At 45.6% G+C, this 21168-nt stretch overlaps 1 protein-coding gene across 1 annotated transcript in view; it reads right to left on the minus strand.

Annotated features, from left to right (window-relative positions):
• LOC133419831 (ribosome biogenesis protein BMS1 homolog) overlaps positions 1-19291 on the minus strand; it is a 31207-nt gene extending 11916 nt beyond the window's left edge. Inside the window, exons 1-14 of the mRNA XM_061709287.1 lie at positions 19156-19291; positions 17247-17509; positions 15461-15651; positions 14034-14113; positions 13656-13844; positions 12323-12465; positions 12040-12161; positions 11652-11845; positions 11411-11553; positions 9015-9472; positions 8042-8298; positions 6691-6772; positions 3837-3919; positions 3425-3637 (exon numbers count right to left, since the gene is read on the minus strand). Of these exons, the coding sequence (XP_061565271.1) occupies positions 3425-3637; positions 3837-3919; positions 6691-6772; positions 8042-8298; positions 9015-9472; positions 11411-11553; positions 11652-11845; positions 12040-12161; positions 12323-12465; positions 13656-13844; positions 14034-14113; positions 15461-15651; positions 17247-17419 (2328 nt within the window). The 5' untranslated portion in view covers positions 17420-17509; positions 19156-19291. The remainder of the gene's footprint in view (positions 1-3424; positions 3638-3836; positions 3920-6690; positions 6773-8041; positions 8299-9014; positions 9473-11410; positions 11554-11651; positions 11846-12039; positions 12162-12322; positions 12466-13655; positions 13845-14033; positions 14114-15460; positions 15652-17246; positions 17510-19155) is intronic.
• Positions 19292-21168: the final 1877 nt, after the last annotated feature.

The raw sequence follows: 21168 nt of genomic DNA on the forward strand, positions 1-21168 counted from the left end.
TCTGTGCATTTGTGGATCGGCGTGTGCATTTGTGGATCTTGTTCTGTGCATTTGTGGATCAGCGTGTGCGTTTGTGGATCTTGTTCTGTGCATTTGTGGATCAGCGTGTGCATTTGTGGATCTTGTTCCGTGCATTTGTGGATCTCGTTCCGTGCATTTGTGGATCTCGTTCCGTGCATTTGTGGATCTCGTTCCGTGCATTTGTGGATCTCGTTCCGTGCATTTGTGGATCGGCGTGTGCATTTGTGGATCGGCGTGTGCGTTTGTGGATCGGCGTGTGCGTTTGTGGATCGGCGTGTGCGTTTGTGGATCGGCGTGTGCGTTTGTGGATCGGCGTGTGCGTTTGTGGATCGGCGTGTGCGTTTGTGGATCGGCGTGTGCGTTTGTGGATCGGCGTGTGCGTTTGTGAATCGGCGTGTGCATTTGTGGATCTTGTTCTGTGCATTTGTGGATCTTGTTCTGTGCCTTTGTGGATCGGCGTGTGCATTTGTGGATCGGCGTGTGCATTTGTGGATCGGCGTGTGCGTTTGTGGATCGGCGTGTGCGTTTGTGGATCGGCGTGTGCGTTTGTGGATCGGCGTGTGCGTTTGTGGATCGGCGTGTGCGTTTGTGGATCGGCGTGTGCGTTTGTGGATCGGCGTGTGCGTTTGTGGATCGGCGTGTGCGTTTGTGGATCGGCGTGTGCGTTTGTGGATCGGCGTGTGCGTTTGTGGATCGGCGTGTGCGTTTGTGGATCGGCGTGTGCGTTTGTGGATCGGCGTGTGCGTTTGTGGATCGGCGTGTGCGTTTGTGGATCGGCGTGTGCGTTTGTGGATCGGCGTGTGCGTTTGTGGATCTTGTTCTGTGCATTTGTGGATCTTGTCCTGTGCATTTGTGGATCGGCGTGTGCATTTGTGGATCGGCGTGTGCATTTGTGGATCGGCGTGTGCATTTGTGGATCGGCGTGTGCATTTGTGGATCGGCGTGTGCATTTGTGGATCGGCGTGTGCATTTGTGGATCGGCGTGTGCATTTGTGGATCGGCGTGTGCATTTGTGGATCGGCGTGTGCATTTGTGGATCGGCGTGTGCATTTGTGGATCGGCGTGTGCATTTGTGGATCGGCGTGTGCATTTGTGGATCGGCGTGTGCATTTGTGGATCGGCGTGTGCATTTGTGGATCGGCGTGTGCATTTGTGGATCGGCGTGTGCATTTGTGGATCTTGTTCTGTGCATTTGTGGATCAGCGTGTGCGTTTGTGGATCTTGTTCTGTGCATTTGTGGATCGGCGTGTGCATTTGTGGATCTTGTTCTGTGCATTTGTGGATCAGCGTGTGCGTTTGTGGATCTTGTTCTGTGCATTTGTGGATCAGCGTGTGCATTTGTGGATCTTGTTCTGTGCATTTGTGGATCAGCGTGTGCATTTGTGGATCTTGTTCTGTGCATTTGTGGATCTTGTTCTGTGCATTTGTGGATCAGCGTGTGCGTTTGTGGATCTTGTTCTGTGCATTTGTGGATCGGCGTGTGCATTTGTGGATCGGCGTGTGCATTTGTGGATCGGCGTGTGCATTTGTGGATCGGCGTGTGCATTTGTGGATCGGCGTGTGCATTTGTGGATCGGCGTGTGCATTTGTGGATCGGCGTGTGCATTTGTGGATCGGCGTGTGCATTTGTGGATCGGCGTGTGCATTTGTGGATCGGCGTGTGCATTTGTGGATCGGCGTGTGCATTTGTGGATCGGCGTGTGCATTTGTGGATCGGCGTGTGCATTTGTGGATCTTGTTCTGTGCATTTGTGGATCAGCGTGTGCGTTTGTGGATCTTGTTCTGTGCATTTGTGGATCGGCGTGTGCGTTTGTGGATCTTGTTCTGTGCATTTGTGGATCAGCGTGTGCATTTGTGGATCTTGTTCTGTGCATTTGTGGATCAGCTTGTGCGTTTGTGGATCTTGTTCTGTGCATTTGTGGATCAGCGTGTGCATTTGTGGATCTTGTTCTGTGCATTTGTGGATCAGCGTGTGCGTTTGTGGATCTTGTTCTGTGCATTTGTGGATCGGCGTGTGCATTTGTGGATCTTGTTCTGTGCATTTGTGGATCGGCGTGTGCATTTGTGGATCTTGTTCTGTGCATTTGTGGATCGGCGTGTGCATTTGTGGATCGGCGTGTGCATTTGTGGATCGGCGTGTGCATTTGTGGATCGGCGTGTGCATTTGTGGATCGGCGTGTGCATTTGTGGATCTTGTTCTGTGCATTTGTGGATCGGCGTGTGCATTTGTGGATCTTGTTCTGTGCATTTGTGGATCGGTGTGTGCATTTGTGGATCTTGTTCTGTGCATTTGTGAATCGGCATGTGCATTTGTGGATCGGCGTGTGCATTTGTGGATCGGCGTGTGCATTTGTGGATCGGCGTGTGCATTTGTGGATCGGCGTGTGCATTTGTGGATCGGCGTGTGCATTTGTGGATCAGCGTGTGCGTTTGTGGATCTTGTTCTGTGCATTTGTGGATCGGCGTGTGCATTTGTGGATCTTGTTCTGTGCATTTGTGGATCAGCGTGTGCGTTTGTGGATCTTGTTCTGTGCATTTGTGGATCAGCGTGTGCGTTTGTGGATCTTGTTCTGTGCATTTGTGGATCAGCGTGTGCATTTGTGGATCAGCGTGTGCATTTGTGGATCGGCGTGTGCATTTGTGGATCGGCGTGTGCATTTGTGGATCTTGTTCTGTGCATTTGTGGATCAGCGTGTGCATTTGTGGATCTTGTTCTGTGCATTTGTGGATCGGCGTGTGCATTTGTGGATCTTGTTCTGTGCATTTGTGGATCGGCGTGTGCATTTGTGGATCGGCGTGTGCATTTGTGGATCTTGTTCTGTGCATTTGTGAATCGGCGTGTGCATTTGTGGATCTTGTTCTGTGCATTTGTGGATCGGCGTGTGCGTTATTGTCAATATTCAGGTTTTAAAAGGTTATTGATGCTGGAAACACAGTCAGTGACATCCTCCCTGGAGGAATAAAAACAAGACGCTCTGCTCCCACTAGCCGACACACACACACCTAGACCCCACCCCCTCCCCCTCCCTAAGCCCCGCACCCTCACCTGGGCCTGCTTCTGCAGCTCCTCCTTCAGGCCCCGCCCCCTCCACCCTAAGCCCCGCCCCCTCCCCAAGCCTCTCCACAGGCCCCGCCCCCTCCCTAAGCCCCGCCCCCTCACCTGGGCCTGCTTCTGCAGCTCCTCCTTCAGGCCCCGCCCCCTCCTCCCTAAGCCCCGCCCCCTCACCTGGGCCTGCTTCTGCAGCTCCTCCTTCAGGCCCCGCCCCCTCCTCCCTAAGCCCCGCCCCCTCCCCAAGCCTCTCCCCAGGCCCCGCCCCCTGTCTAAGCCCCGCCCCCTCACCTGGGCCTGCTTCTGCAGCTCCTCCTTCAGGCCCCGCCCCCTCCCTAAGCCCCGCCCCCTCACCTGGGCCTGCTTCTGCAGCTCCTCCTTCAGGTCATCAAAGTACGTGGCGTCCTTGTCGTCGTCGTCGTACTCCGAGTCGAAGCGCTGCTTCAGCCGCCGCTTCTTCTCCAGACGCTTGTTCTTCAGGAGCTCGTCGTCGTCCAGCTTCACCGGGGGGGACTCTTCCTCATCCTCATCATCATCATCCTCCTCCTCATCATCCTCACTGCCCTGCTGCTCAGAGAGAGAGAGAGGGAGAGGAACAGTTACAGCTGCAGAAACCACCAGCTCTCTGCACAACTTCCTGTCGACCCAGCATTTTCAGAATAAAAGTCAAAAATAATCCGATGGCCGTCTATTATATTTCATTTTTTGTAATCAAATTACTTGAATTATTGGAGGAATTGTTTCAGCGCTACACCAGAGTTCCTACCTCCCGGTCCTTCGGCCCCCCCTGGTTCTGGTTTTTGTGAACTTCTCCAGTCTCCAGGTCTTCAAAGTCCCCGAACATCTCGTCTGTCGGAGCAGGAGGAGAATCGTTACCGTGGTGACCAACAACCGTTACCGTGGTGACCAACGACCGTTACCGTGGTGATCCAATAGGGGGGTAACGATACACGATATTGAGGTCACGATAACGATATTATAGCAGTATTTTTTTAACAACCTTGAATGAGGAACATATGACTGGAAAAAATGGTCTTTTATTTGAAAGACACAAAATACAAAACAATACTGTGCGTTTGCCCTATTGTTACAGTTTGTAATGCTTTATAACTGTTTAAGTTTTAAAGAGAAAACCAGGCCAACCATTTTCCACAAACTGAACTAAAAGTAAATGTCAGGTTTGCATTATGATCTTCAGTTTCAGACAATAAAAATATTTAGACACAAACTCAATAGTTTCTCTCATGTTTGATTTGAATTTTTTCTTTTCCAGAAATTTAACAACTAAAATTAAATAAATAAATAAAAGTAAATAAATACATACAATTTTACATCATAAAAAAGATTGATTCATGCTCACCTTATAAGTGTAAGAGGAGATTTATTTTTGTTAAGAAGGTTATTTAATTATTTTATAAATATATTCTTTATATTCTGATGTAAATCAGGGACTATAATGACACTAGTCAGTTTATCTGTAGTGATTAGTCTGTTTTAGATTGGGTGGAGTGATACGCCACAGTACGGCACTAGGTGCTGTGTTGATGTTCTAAAATCCTACACTGTTGAGGGACATTAAAGTACACTGGAACTCAGCAGAAGTTTCCCCGTGTTTATCCTACTCACCACCCCAAAAAGGTTTGATTTAATAAGGTTTAACTCTACACCAGCCTTACATCAGTAAAGTAATTTAATAAGGTTTAACTCTATACCAGCCTTACATCAGTAAAAGGTTTAATTTAATAAGGTTTAACTCTACACCAGCCTTACATAAGTAAAGGTTTAATTTAATAAGGCTTAACTCTACACCAGCCGTACATCAGTAAAAGTTTAATTTAATAAGGTTTAACTCTACACCAGCCTTACATCAGTAAAAGTTTAATTTAATAAGGCTTAACTCTACACCAGCCGTACATCAGTAAAAGTTTAATTTAATAAGGTTTAACTCTACACCAGCCTTACATCAGTAAAGTAATTTAATAAGGTTTAACTCTACACCAGCCTTACATCAGTAAAGGTTTAATTTAATAAGGTTTAACTCTACACCAGCCTTACATCAGTAAAAGGTTTAATTTAATAAGGTTTAACTCTACACCAGCCTTACATAAGTAAAGGTTTAATTTAATAAGGCTTAACTCTACACCAGCCGTACATCAGTAAAAGTTTAATTTAATAAGGTTTAACTCTACACCAGCCTTACATCAGTAAAAGTTTAATTTAATAAGGCTTAACTCTACACCAGCCGTACATCAGTAAAAGTTTAATTTAATAAGGTTTAACTCTACACCAGCCTTACATCAGTAAAGTAATTTAATAAGGTTTAACTCTACACCAGCCTTACATCAGTAAAGTAATTTAATAAGGTTTAACTCTACACCAGCCTTACATCAGTAAAAGTTTAATTTAATAAGGTTTAACTCTACACCAGCCTTACATCAGTAAAGTAATTTAATAAGGTTTAACTCTACACCAGCCTTACATCAGTAAAAGTTTAATTTAATAAGGTTTAACTCTACACCAGCCTTACATCAGTAAAGTAATTTAATAAGGTTTAACTCTACACCAGCCTTACATCAGTAAAGTAATTTAATAAGGTTTAACTCTACACCAGCCTTACATCAGTAAAGGTTTAATTTAATAAGGTTTAACTCTACACCAGCCTTACATCAGTAAAAGTTTAATTTAATAAGGTTTAACTCTACACCAGCCTTACATCAGTAAAGGTTTAATTTAATAAGGTTTAACTCTACACCAGCCTTACATCAGTAAAGTAATTTAATAAGGTTTAACTCTACACCAGCCTTACATCAGTAAAAGTTTAATTTAATAAGGTTTAACTCTACACCAGCCTTACATCAGTAAAGTAATTTAATAAGGTTTAACTCTACACCAGCCTTACATCAGTAAAGTAATTTAATAAGGTTTAACTCTACACCAGCCTTACATCAGTAAAGTAATTTAATAAGGTTTAACTCTACACCAGCCTTACATCAGTAAAGTAATTTAATAAGGTTTAACTCTACACCAGCCTTACATCAGTAAAGGTTTAATTTAATAAGGTTTAACTCTACACCAGCCTTACATCAGTAAAGGTTTAATTTAATAAGGTTTAACTCTACACCAGCCTTACATCAGTAAAGTAATTTAATAAGGTTTAACTCTACACCAGCCTTACATCAGTAAAAGGTTTAATTTAATAAGGTTTAACTCTACACCAGCCTTACATCAGTAAAAGTTCAGAGCTCAAAACGGGACTAGTTTCTTCTGAGCGGAGGAAGATTTTGGTCCGCGCGGTCGTGGTCAGATGCGCGTTACTAGTAAAAACAATAGATAAATATTAATAACCCAATATCGCGATACAGTTTGTCACCTCAACGACACGTATTGTGACGTTTTTGTATCGTGAAATTTCGGGGCACGATATATTGTTACACCCCTATGATCCAACGACCGTTACCGTGGTGACCAACGACCGTTACCGTGGTGACCAACCCCCCCCCCCCCCTAACCCCCCCAGGTCCTGGTCCAGGTCCTGGTCCTGGTCCTGGTCCTGGTCCAGGTCCTGGTCCAGGTCCAGGTCCAGGTCCAGGTCCTGGTCCAGGTCCAGGTCCGGTCCTCACCGTCCTCCTGCAGCAGCGTAGCGGCGTCTCGATCTTCCTCCCACTTCCCCGTCACAAAGCAGTCCCTGATGGAGGACAGAGTCTGGAACAGAGGGTTGGAGTTAGACCTGGACCTGGTACTGGTCTAGGACCTGGTTTAGGACCAGGACCTGGACCAGGACCTGGACCAGGTTCACACATAGCCGGGTATTTCCAAAAAACGGATATCTCCCCTCTATGTTTAGAAAAATGCCATCATTTCCAGGAACCTGCATAAATATCTGTTAAGGTGCTATGAGCAGCCAAACCTACAGGGGGCAGTGTAACCAGAAGATAAAGTCTTACTTACTTACTTCTCAAATTTTCGACTATCTTCTCGACTTTCTTCTAAAAATTTCAACTTTTTTCTCAAAATTTCAACTTTTTTCTTGACTTTTTTCCTCAAAACTTTTACTTTTTTCTCAAAATCTTGACTTTTTTCTCAAAATTGTGACTTTTTTCCTCTGCTTTGTTCTCAAAATTTAGACTTTTTTCTGGACTTTTTTCTCAACATTTAGATAGTTAGTTAGAGTTGGTTAGTTCCCCCATAGGAACCCTGCCTACCTCCTCCAGGTCCCAGTCCCGTCCCCCCTCGGTGGGGAACCGTGAACAGTCCAGTCCGTTGGTCTGGACCAGGGGTCGGCAACCCGCGGCTCTAGAGCCGCCCTAGTGGCTCCTGGAGCTTTTTCAAAAATGTTTGACCTTTTTTTCCTTTTTTTCCCCCCTTTTTTTATTTTCTCTTCTTTTTTCCATTTTTTTCCTCTATTTTTCTTCCTTTTTCCTTTTCTTTTTAATCTCGACATTTTGACTTTTTTCTCGACATTTTGACTTTTTTCTCAAGATTGTACTTCGATATTAATCTTGACATTTCGACTTTTTTCTCGAGATTTCGACTCTTTTCTCAAAGTTTCGACTCTTCTCAAAATTTCGACTCTTTTCTCAATATTTCGACTCTTTTCTCAAAATTTCGACTCTTTTCTCAAAATTTCGACTCTTTTCTCAAAATTTCGACTCTTTTCTCAAAATTTCGACTCTTTTCTCGACTCTTCTCAAAATTTCGACTCTTTTCTCAAAATTTCGACTCTTTTCTCAATATTTCGACTCTTTTCTCAAAATTTCAACTCTTTTCTCAATATTTCGACTCTTTTCTCAATATTTCGACTCTTTTCTCAATATTTCGACTCTTTTCTCAAAATTTCGACTTTCAACTCCAGGTTCCTACCTCCTCCAGGTCCCAGTCCCGTCCCCCCTCGGTGGGGAACCAGGACCTGAACCTGGTCCAGGTTCAGGTCCTGGTTCAGGTCTAGGACCAGTTCCAGGTCCAGGTTCCTACCTCCTCCAGGTCCCAGTCCCGTCCCCCCTCGGTGGGGAACCTGGAACAGTCCAGTCCGTTGGTCTGGAGGATCTTGGTCTTCTGGGGCCGGCTGACCCGGAACAGCCCGCCCAGCTCTTCCTCATCCTCCTCTTCCTCCTGCTGGGTGCTGGTACCGGAACCGTAGACCAGTTTCTTCAGGTTGGGCGTGGCCTCCTGTTGCCGTAGAAACACGTCCTGGGCCTTTTGTTGGAGCCCGTCCTTCCACCGGAGAGATCCTGCGGACGGAAACGGGAGAGACACAGGGGGCGACGATGAGCCGGTACCGTCACCATGGCAACACCCTGGAACCTGCCGGTACCGTCACAGGAGTCCTGGTGGGAACCGTAACCAGGACTCTTGGTTGGTATTGGAACCAGGAGTCCTGGTTAAGGCTCTAACGGTGGTCTAACCGGGAATGTTTTAGGACAAACATCAATATCAACATTTGAGCCTGAATTAAGTTTCTGCGTTAAACCAACGCAGAGCCGACACTGTTGCCGCGACTCAACTTTTTTCTCAACTTTTTTCTCAAAATTTTTACTTTCTTCTCAAAATTTCGACGCCGTTGCAGCGTCGTGAACCTCCGGACTTCTCCGTCACTCCATTTCTCTGCGGTGCTAAACCCCCCAGAGCGCTAGCTGATACTTTGTTTAGCTTCAGGTTTTTCCGGTCACAATGAATCAAAGAGATAAGGACAACTATTGTGTAAAAAAAGAGGCTGAAAGTTCACGACTGCTTCGCGAACCGGAACCGGAAATGCGTTGCTACCAAGAACCAATCACAGCCCTCGTCTGCGTCACCTTGACACGTAGCTACAATTTTTGGGAGGTGCACGTCAGGCTACGGCGTAGGCTCTGCGTCGATTTAACGCGGAACCAAAATTCAGGCTTTAGATCAAAAGTGAAAGTCAAACCGCTCGACACTGAGGAACCTGGAGGATTTGAAGACTCACCCTGCTCTTCTTCTTCTTCTTCTTCACTCTCCTTCTGTTGTGGTTCCTCCATCTCTTCTTCTTCTTCTTCTCCACTCTCTTCCTCGTCCTCAGAACTGTTTCCAGAGTCTCCTGCCTCCTCCTCCTCCTCGTCTTCACTCTTTTCCAGATCGTCCTCGCTGTCGGCGAAGGCTGGAATCTCAGCGACGGCGTCGTTCTCCTCCAGCTTCTGTTTCTTCTTCGCTGGTGTCGTCTTTTCACACTCAGCTCTCGTCTTTGAGAGAAACGCTGACAAGTCCTCGTCCTCTTCACCCGCGTCACTGTCGTGATCCTCCCCGTCGTCTTCCTCTTCCTCACTGCCTTCCTCCTCTTCCTCATCTTCATCACTGCCTTCATCCTCCTCGGCGAACACCACCTTCCTTCTCTCTCGGTTGGTGTTGGGATCAAAAACCAGTTCCTCCCGACGTCCGTCCAGTTCTCTGGAACACAAACCAGAACCGAGAGGGACTAGAACCTTCAGATCCGCCGCTGACGTTAACCAAGGAAACACCTTTCCCCAACTCTAAAGGACGCACCTTTCCCCAACGCCTCTAAAGGACGCACCTTTCCCCAACGCCTCTAAAGGACGCACCTTTCCCCAACGCCTCTAAAGGACGCACCTTTCCCCGACGCCTCTAACGGACGCACTTTTCCCCGACGCCTCTAAAGGACGCACCTTTCCCCGACGCCTCTAAAGGACGCACCTTTCCCCGACGCCTCTAAAGGACGCACCTTTCCCCGACGCCTCTAAAGGACGCACCTTTCCCCGACGCCTCTAAAGGACGCACCTTTCCCCGACGCCTCTAAAGGACGCACCTTTCCCCGACGCCTCTAAAGGACGCACCTTTCCCCAACGCCTGTAAAGGACGCACCTTTCCCCAACGCCTCTAAAGGACGCACCTTTCCCCGACGCCTCTAAAGGACGCACCTTTCCCCAACGCCTCTAAAGGACGCACCTTTCCCCGACGCCTCTAAAGGACGCACCTTTCCCTAACGCCTCTAAAGGACGCACCTTTCCCCGACGCCTCTAAAGGACGCACCTTTCCCCGACGCCTCTAAAGGACGCACCTTTCCCCGACGCCTCTAAAGGACGCACCTTTCCCCAACGCCTCTAAAGGACGCACCTTTCCCCAACGCCTCTAAAGGACGCACCTTTCCCCGACGCCTCTAAAGGACGAACCTTTCCCCAACGCCTCTAAAGGACGCACCTTTCCCCGACGCCTCTAAAGGACGCACCTTTCCCCAACGCCTCTAAAGGACGCACCTTTCCCCAACGCCTCTAACGGACGCACCTTCCCCCGACGCCTCTAAAGGACGCACCTTTCCCCGACGCCTCTAAAGGACGCACCTTTCCCCGACGCCTCTAAAGGACGCACCTTTCCCCAACGCCACTAAAGGACGCACCTTTCCCCGACGCCTCTAAAGGACGCACCTTTCCCCGACGCCTCTAAAGGACGCACCTTTCCCCGACGCCTCTAACGGACGCACTTTTCCCCGACGCCTCTAAAGGACGCACCTTTCCCCGACGCCTCTAAAGGACGCACCTTTCCCCGACGCCTCTAAAGGACGCACCTTTCCCCGACGCCTCTAAAGGACGCACCTTTCCCCGACGCCTCTAAAGGACGCACCTTTCCCCGACGCCTCTAAAGGACGCACCTTTCCCCGACGCCTCTAAAGGACGCACCTTTCCCCGACGCCTCTAAAGGACGCACCTTTCCCCGACGCCGCTAAAGGACGCACCTTTCCCCGACGCCGCTAAAGGACGCACCTTTCCCCGACGCCTCTAAAGGACGCACCTTTCCCCGACGCCTCTAAAGGACGCACCTTTCCCCGACGCCTCTAAAGGACGCACCTTTCCCCGACGCCTCTAAAGGACGCACCTTTCCCCGACGCCTCTAAAGGACGCACCTTTCCCCGACGCCTCTAAAGGATGCACCTTTCCCCGACGCCTCTAAAGGACGCACCTTTCCCCAACGCCTCTAAAGGACGCACCTTTCCCCAACGCCTCTGGAGGACGCATCTTTCCCCGACGCCTCTAAAGGACACACCTTTCCCCAACGCCTCTAAAGGACGCACCTTTCCCCAACGCCTCTAAAGGACGCATCTTTCCCCGACGCCTCTAAAGGACGAACCTTTCCCCGACACCTCTAAAGGACGCACCTTTCCCCAACGCCTCTAAAGGACGCACCGTTCCCCAACGCCTCTAAAGGACGCACCTTTCCCCGACGCCTCTAAAGGACGCACCTTACGCCTCTAAAGGACGCACCTTTTCCCGACGCCTCTAAAGGACGCACCTTTCCCCAACGCCTCTAATTCAAGAAAGAACCGGTTCTGTCCTGAACTCTCCGGTGAGGAATCAAACACCGACTGCTTCTCACCCGGTCTGCTGGTCGACGTCCGCCGGGTCCAGCGAGGCCGAGCCGCTGAACAGAGAGACCTTGCTGGCGGCCATCTTGGCGTCCAGAGTGGCGTGAGTGTCGATGAGAGACTGGACGAGCTCGGTGGAGGGTCGGACCTCCTCCTGCACCAGAACCACAAAACCGTTAAACCGCTCAAGTACAAACAACCTACAACGCCTGAGGCGGCCGCGGCGAGCGTACCTGCTGCTGGTGGACGTACCTGCTGCTGGTGGACGTGGCTGGCCGGGACGTCGATGTAAACGGCGTCTTTGTCGTACACGACCCCGCCCACGCCGGCCATCGGCGCGTACAGCAGTCGCTCCTTCTCGTTCAGAGCTCTCTTCTTCTGAGCGTCCGGCAGGGAGCACGGGTCCGGCAGGAAGTTCACGTCGGCCACCTGGAAGTCCCCGACGCCTGCAGACGAGACGGAGGGACGTTGGGACGGAGGAACAGGAAAGTCTGGCGGTTCTGACCCGCGGCAGAAACCGGTGGACTCGTACCTGGGACTCGTTAACTCGGACTCGTACCTGGGACTTGTTAACTCGGACTCGTACCTGGGACTTGTTAACTCGGACTCGTACCTGGGACTTGTTAACTCGGACTCGTACCTGGGATATGAACCTGGCCCTTGTTCTTCAGGTTTGTCCCTCTCAGGTAGCCGTACAGGGAAACCGTCCGGTCACACTTTGGTTCCGTCCGGAGCTTCTCCGGGTCCGTCAGGTCCTCCATCCTAAAGACAAATAATAAATAAATAACTTTATTAATCCTCCGTCCTGCAGAGACGTTCAGTTACTGAGGATTCAGGACCCGGTTTCACATCAGAACTGCAACATCTAACGTCCTCACATTCATCTGAAATCTTGTCAAGACCTACAGACCGCCGCGACTCACCGGTCCACCAGCACATAAGGGTGCGAGCCTTGCCACACCAGAGGACGGAACTTCATGACAGAGATGAAGCGGCCGAGGTTTTTCACCTCCTGCGTCTGGTACTCGCCGTAAACCATCCCGGACAGGTAGAAGAGCTTAGCTCCCTGGTGGTGAGACATGGAGGGTTCAGGTGCAGTCAGGTGCAAATACAAGGTGAATTCTTCTGGCTCTCGGTGAAGGCGGACTCTTTTCTCCTCTTCTCCCTCCCTATCTGCCCTGCTACTGCTTTTGTCCTGTCTCGTCTTCAGAGTCTCTCCTTTTCACTCCTCCTAAACTCTACAATCATGGAATTGATTAACTGGTCTCTCAGCACAATTGACCAAATGTATGCGACGAGAAGTCAGGGGGTAAGGGAGCCCTCTTGTCCTGACGGGACATTATTTTCTGGACAATGGATTCTTACAAATACTGGAAACCTTTTTGTCTCAAGATTCTGTCTGTCGAGGACGTTGAAGATGCTTCATAATTAGATTAATGATAACAGGATTTCTCCTAATCGGAGGAGGGGGATTCCTGGTCTACCGACAAACGCGTAAGTCGTCGACAGCTGTTCTGGTTCTTTCAGAGCTGCCGGACGTGGCTGAAGGATCAAGCAAGGTGATCAACACTCAGACTAACGCTGGGGGAGCAAAGCCGTAAGCTGGATGTGATTCTTGAACAGAATCTCAGGCTGGCGGCGTCTTTGAGCTCATTGGTAAGATGGAGAAGACCCTGGAGAAGTTGGAAGCTCGGCTTGGCGGGAACTGATCACAAATTCGTCTGATTGGAGTCGCAATTGATGAACCAGAGACTGAAGACAGACGGAAAATGACTGAGTCTGTCTGTTTTCAATACAATAGTTGATTCTATAATCTGGCCTTGACAGGGCGGTTTGGCCGATCCCTCGGGTCACAATCTCCCTGGTGGAATGTAAACAAGGTGACTCTGCCCCCACTAACCCTCCCCTCTCAGGAACATCTGTGGACCTGTTTTAGAACTGACCGAGCCGTCTGATAACATCAAGGACGTTGGCTGAGAGCAGCTCTGAGCCAAGTTCACGGACTTAACGCTACACACACACTTACTGAAAAACACACACACCTCCCTCAACTTGAACCCCCCCCCCCCCCCCCCCCAAACCTGATTCTGATTCACGCGCATTCAGGCGACTCCAAACACGACAAGTGAATTCAGCAGGAACTTCCAAACAGATTTTACAAGCAAACCGGTTCCAGGGTGGTAGCAACTCTAGAAGAACCGGTTCTCCACGTTACCTGGTAGACCTCGGTCCAGAACCGGTGCTTCAGGTTCTTACCTGGTACACCTCGGTCCAGAACCGGTGCTTCAGGTTCTTCTTGGTCTTCCTCAGGGTCTTGTTGTTCCTGAAGGAGTCCAGGTGCGTCAGAACCCCCATGATCCGGGGGAACCCGTGGACCTGGCAGATGTTCAGGAACTCAAACGTCTCCATCTCGAAGCCGAAGCTGGCGTCGATCAGCATCAGCACCTGGGGGTGAACACATGATTTAATGAAGGGATGAATGAAGACGATCAGCATCAGCACCTGGGGGTGAACGGATGAATTAAGGGATGAATGGATGAAGGCGATCAGCATCAGCACCTGCAGGACCGAGCAGACGGCGTCTCAGGGACGGAGGGGGCGGGGTTTAGGGGAGGGGGCGGGGCTTGGACTCACCAGGTCGGCCACCTTGGCCAGGTCGATCATGGTGTTGATGTCGTTGTTGCATTCCATGAAGGTCAGACGCCTCTTCTTACCTGAGAGACAAACGAGTCACGAGTCATTCACTACGCTGATGATACATGTTTATACGTGTAAATGTCATTCACTAGGCTGATGATACATGTTTATACGTGTAAATGTCATTCACTATGCTGATGATACATGTTTATACGTGTAAATGTCATTCACTACGCTGATGATACATGTTTATACGTGTAAATGTCATTCACTACGCTGATGATACATGTTTATACGTGTAAATGTCATTCACTACGCCGATGATACATGTTTATACGTGTAAATGTCATTCACTACGCCGATGATACATGTTTATACGTGTAAATGTCATTCACTACGCCGATGATACATGTTTATACGTGTAAATGTCATTCACTACGCTGATGATACATGTTTATACGTGTAAATGTCATTCACTACGCTGATGATACATGTTTATACGTGTAAATGTCATTCACTACGCTGATGATACATGTTTATACGTGTAAATGTCATTCACTAGGCTGATGATACATGTTTATACGTGTAAATGTCATTCACTATGCTGATGATACATGTTTATACGTGTAAATGTCATTCACTACGCTGATGATACATGTTTATACGTGTAAATGTCATTCACTACGCTGATGATACATGTTTATACGTGTAAATGTCATTCACTACGCTGATGATACATGTTTATACGTGTAAATGTCATTCACTACTCCGATAAAACATGAATATAGATGTAAATGAGGGACAAACGAGTCACAGTCCTGCACATTCACTACGCCGATGATACCTGTAGATACCTGAATCTGGTCTCACATGTACATGTAACTCAATCTGGTACAGGGTACTGGTTTATAAGTCTACCCTGGTCTAGTCTAGGTCCAGGTCTAGTCCAGGTCCAGGTCTAGTCCAGGTCCAGATCCACTTTTTTCTCGACATTTCAACCTTTTTCTCGACATTGACTTTTTTTTTTTTTTTTTTTTTTTTTTACATTTTTCTCGACATTTCAACTTTTTTCTCAACTTTTTTTTCAAAATTTCGATTTTCTCTCTCGACTTTCTCAAAATTTTGAGTTTTTCTCAAAATTTTGACTTTTTTCTCAAAATTTCGAGTTTTTTCTAAAAATTTTGAGTCTACCCAGGTCTAGGTTCTGGTCTTCCTGGTTTATGGGTCTGGTCTAGGTCTAGCCTGGTCCAGGTCTAGATTGTGGTCCTGGTCTAGGTCCTGGTCCTAGTCCTAGTCTACTCTAGTCCACCCACCTGAGACGATGGTGACGGGTCCACAGATGTCCCCTGGTCTAGTTTGGTTGTGGTTTATGGGTCTGGTCTAGGTTTAGGTTCTGGTCCAGGTCCAGATCCAGGTCCACCCACCTGAGACGATGGTGACGGGTCCACAGATGTCCCCGAGCTTCTGGCGGGTGAAGTTCTTGATGAGGGCCCGGATCAGGGTGGTCTTGCCGACCTTGGGGGGTCCGATCACGATCACCACCACCGGGGGGGGTTCCAGGGGGGTCCGGTCCACCAGGGGGACGTGGTGCTTCTTGGTCTTCAGGTCCTGGGCCCTAAAGGGGGGACAGAGAACTGTTAGGACCAGGGACCGACCCGGATCTAGGAGGACCAGATCTAGGGGGACCAGATCTAGGGGGACCGGTCCACCAGGGGGACGTGGTGCTTCTTGGTCTTCAGGTCCTGGGCCCTGAAGAGTCCAGAGAACCGTCAGTATGAATGAATGAATGAATGAATGAATGAATGAATGAATGAATGAATGAATGAATTAATTAATTAATTAATTAATTAATTAATTAATGTAGTGATGCACCGATTGTTCAGTTACCAAAATTGTTCGGCTGAAAATGTCAAAAAACCACTTTGGGTGTTCGGTGGAATAAGTGGGAAAAAAACCAACAATTAATAACGTTGTTGTAAAATAAGGAAATAGACTGGCCGCTCCGTAACGGTTGCACCACAAACATAAATCTTTGGCCAACCAAAAAGTAACCACATAAGAATTTTACCAACATTCACCAGGAGGTGGAACCAAAACAACATAATGCTGGAAATTAAAACATGTTCAGTTTTTTATGTTCAATAAATATTTTCTACCTTGTAATGTAATAATAATAAACACTTGGCCGAATACCGAACATGGTTCTTCAGCAGTTTTTCATTTATTTTGCCAATTTTTTCACCATTGCATAAATCAAATAAATTTGATTTAGGCTTTTCAAAGAAAAAAATCTTTTACAAAATTACAAGGTAGTGTTTTTTTGCCATTTTCGGCCGAACAATTTCGGTTACCGAACAATCGGTGCATCACTAAATGAAACTAAATGAAAACAAAACTGAAATTCTAATTATCGGCCCCAAAACAAAAAGAGAAACATTGACTACGTTTCCATGCAGTCAAAATTGAGGTTCAGGTGAATATTCCAGTTACTGAAACATCGGGAATAATCTGTTTCCATGCTGAGCTAACAGGGATTTCTGCTTCTTCTTCAATAACACTTATTTAATTGAAACAATAGAGAACAGCAAAGTTTGCAGCAGAACACAAAAGTCCACGTACGTTGTAGCCTTAAAGAAACAAAATAAGAGGATTGATTTAAATCTAAAATTTCTACAAATATCTGTTTTATTTAAGTACGAACAAAATAATTTGGGGTAAAATATGAAAAAGAAAAAACAAAACAGAAAGCAATATTTGGACACTATTTGGCACTAAAATCTGGGCGCCCATCTGGATGCCCAGATGGGCGTTTCGACCGACATTTCGACTTTTTTCTCTTAACATTTCGACTTTTTTCTCGAAATTTCCACTTTTTTCTCGACAACTCGGCTTTTTTCTCGACATCTCGACTTTTTTCTCGACATTTCGACTTTTTTTCAAGATTATACTTCAACATTAATCTCGACATTACGACTTTTTTCTGGACGTGCATAATGAATAAAAAATCTTCCCCAGTTCTAACTAATATAGAAACATGCAGCATGAGTTTCTTCATTCTAATTCTGATACAAGACTTTTCATTTTTTTTTTTTCTCCAGACATTTTAGTTTTTTGTGTTTTTGGTCCAAGATGGCTTTTTCAACATTTTGGGTTGCCGACCCCTGTTCTAGGGGTTCTGGTTCTAGGGGTCCTGGTTCTGGTTCCACTCACCTGTGGAAGGTCTTGGCCATCTTGACGGCCGACTGGACGGCGAAGGCCTTGGGGTTCCGTCGTCGTTCATCGTCCTCCGCCGCGATGCCCAACTTCTTCTTCTTCTTCTCGGCCTTGGGCCCGCTGTGTTTCTGCTGGTGCTGCTTCTGCTTCTTCTGCTGCTTGGAGTCCATGATGGAGCCGGGGCGGGGGTCACCCGTTCACCGGTTATCCTGGGTCACCCGTTCACCGGTTCACCGGTTATCCTGGTTCACCTGTCCAACCTGGAGCAGAAACAGACCCACATAAATATCTGTTAAGCTGCTATGAGCAGCCAAACCTACAGGGGGCAGTGTAACCAGAAGATAAAGTCTTTCTTCTCAACATTTTGACTTTTTTCTCAGAATTTTGACTTTTTTTCTCGACTTTTTTCTCAAAATTTCTACTTTTTTTCTCTCAAAATTTCTCTCAAAGTTTTGACTTTTTTCTCCCAAAGTTTCGACTTTTTTCACTCAAAGTTTCGACTGACTTTTTCTCAAAGTTTCAACTGACTTTTTCTCAAAGTTTCGACTTTTTTCTCAAAGTTTCAACTTTTTTCTCAAAATTTCGACTTTTTAAAAAAAGATTGACTTTTTTCTCCGAATTTCGACCTTTTCTTCGACTTTTTCTCAGAATTTCAACTTTTTTCTCGACATTTCGACTTTTTTTTTCAAAATTTCAACCTTTTTCTCGACTTTTTTCTCAGAATTTCATCTTTTTTCTCAAAATTTCATCTTTTTTCTCAAAATGTCGTCTTTTTTCCTGGATATTTCCCCCTGTACGTTTAGAAAAATCCCATCATTTCACATTTTTCAAAAGCCACAAACCTTCTGAACATTCTGACACCAAAATGGACATTTCAGACCGACAGATTAGGAGAAAATGAACTTTGTTTGAGACCTGTCTCTGTCTGAGCAACACACTCTCGCCAGATTTGGCTCTCATCGCTCTCCTCTCTGGTGGTGCTGATTCAGAGATTCAGAGCCGTCGGTCACTACAGAACCTTTAAAGTCGTTTTCCCATCGGATAAACTGAAATTTAAAATAAAAATAAAACTTGCTTCTTTGCTGCTTTCTTTTCTTGCTTCTTTGATCTTGTACTGGGTTGAAATCAGACAGTAAGGTAGCAGATAAAAAAATAAACGATCGGCAAAATAACTGTCACGTGACTGCCACGCCCCTTTATACCATTTGTATACCATTGGCAGTAACGGCAATCTTCTTTATAGAGGATCTTTGACGTAAACAAGCCGGAACAGCGATGGTGCTGTAATTACGCCCTCGCTTCATATTCTGGAACATAACATAATATATATATATATACATACATACATACATACATACATACATACATACAGATGCAGTTAATATAAAGATAGTATGGTGTAAATAAGTATATTTATATAAATATTTATATGGGCATGAGTGTACAAATATATAGAAATACTCAACTATGTGTATGTATGTAAGTGTGTGAGTGTAATTATAGTTGAGTTAGTTATTATAAATACGTGTTAATAAATGTTTAGTGAATGGGATAAGGATTAAATAAGTTTACACTTCTTTGACCTTTGTTTTGACTGTTTATACACGTTTTGTTTTATGTGCAAATAAACTAGAGTATGAAATTCTTTGTTTTGTTTTCTTATCTTCTCTTGAATTGTTGTTTTTAACATTTCCACGTTAAAAACAGACATTTAAACGTTAAAAACAGACATTTAAACGTTAAAAACAGACATTTAAACGTTAAAAACAGACATTTAAACGTTAAACACAGAAATTTGACCATTTTAAACACGTGTTTCTACATAAACCCGGACCACGTGACCAAAACAGAAGGATAAAACATCATGATCTGATGACGTCATCAGCGGGACCGGGCCGGTTCTTACCTGAGACCAGAACCAGAACCAGAACCAGGACTTTAGAAGATCTCTGGACTTTAAAAACCTTCAGATAAAGAAGTAAATCCAGCAGCAGCTGATCCTCGCGTGTTGCTGCGGGACCGGGACGTGCGGCGGCTTGTGTGTCCGGGTGGAACCGGAACCGACCCGAATGGGGAGAAAGGTTCCGCTTCCGGGTTCCGGGGGCTTGTGCGCATGCGCCCTGCCGGCCGCAGGCGCGTGTCCGCGGTGTTTTTTATTTATTTATTTATTTTCTCATTGAATTTACAAAAAAAACAAGGCACATTATTAATAATAATTATTATTAATTAATCATTATTATTATTAATTCCATAAAAACATTTTTATCAGAGAAACGGAGACCAATGAGTAAAACAAGACAAAGAAAATACAGAGCGAAAAAGAAATAGAATATAATAGAATAAAATAGAATCGAATAGAATCGAATAAAATAAAATAGAATAGAATAGAATAGAGTAGAACAGAATAGAATAAAATAGAATAGTATAGAATAGAATAAAATAAAATAGAATAGTATAGAATAGAATAGAATAAAATAGAATAGTATAGAATAGAATAGAAATAGAATAGTATAGAATAAAAATAAAATAGTATAGAATAGAATAGAATAAAATAGAATAGAAATAGAAATAGAATAGTATAGAATAAAATAAAAATAGTATAGAATAGAATAGAATAGTATAGAATAAAATAAAATAGTATAGAATAGAATAGAATAAAATAGAATAGAATAGAATAGAATAGAAGACTTTATTGATCTCCCAAAGGAGAAATTCAGTCGTGCAGCAAAACACACACACACTTTATACAACAAATGTAAAATAGAAATAACCAATAAATAGTTAAATAATAAAAAAGATCAATATAAAAAAGTAGAAAAAGACTATGTACAAGAGAAAAAAAGTAGTAAACACCAAATAACTATAATATAATAATATTTACAAATATTTCCAAAAATACGTGAGGTATTTACTGGTTATTGCACTTTTAAAGGGACAGGTTTATTACACACGGGGTGGTTAATGTTGGTTACTAGAATCCTCTCCTCTTCATCATCTTCATCATCATCATCACCATCATCTTCATCACGGGCGGCTACTGTTGGTTATTATACAGTCTGATGTCTGTGGGGATGAAGGACCTCCTCCTCCTCTCTCCTTCCTCCTTTCACCTTTCCTCCTCTACTAGAATCCTCTCTTCTTCATCATCATCATCATCATCAGGTGGAGGTTTAACTGGTCTGAAGTGGTTGGGCTCCCTGGGTTGTTTGGTCTTTGGAACCGGAACCACACAGGAGGTTTTCCACAGGAGTGGTGGAACTCTCCAGACTAAGGCCCCGTTTACACGGGGCAAAAACGGAGGCGTTTTCATGCGTTTTGTTTGTTCGTTACACGAAAACGGAGGTCAAAGTCTCCAAAAACCATCATTTCTGAAAACTCCGGCCAAAGTGGAGATTTTCAAAAACTCCGGAAAACAGAGATTTACGTCACATTATGAGACAGAAACGTCACCAGCGTCATGAGTGACACCTGTGGTTACAATTAGTTTGTAACCGTCATATTTTCTTGTATTTTACCTGTTTTAAATTCTCTCAGTATCTCGTTCCGTCTTGGAAGTTAAAGGGATTGTGACATGAAAAACACATTTTTCTTGATTTTTTGTGTTTTGTTGGGTGTCTTGACATCAATTACACCCAAAAAAACAACGAACTTTTAACATTCAGTGTATTGTGTGCTTTCTGGGATTTTCTGCATAATTATGCAAAAACGGCGCATGTGGTTTGGTGGCGGATCGTTACGTAACGATCCGCTAAATCACCGCCCCCTCCACCCAGCTCCCTGCCTCCTCTCCTCTCCAGCGCACCATAAAGGCTGATTTATGGTTCCGCGTTACACCGACGCAGAACCTACGGCGTAGGGTTACGCGGCGACGCACACCATACGCTGAACCCTACGGCGTAGGCTCTGCGTCGATTTAACG

Source organism: Cololabis saira, chromosome 19 (assembly GCF_033807715.1).
Source record: "Cololabis saira isolate AMF1-May2022 chromosome 19, fColSai1.1, whole genome shotgun sequence".
Taxonomy (NCBI): domain Eukaryota; kingdom Metazoa; phylum Chordata; class Actinopteri; order Beloniformes; family Belonidae; genus Cololabis; species Cololabis saira.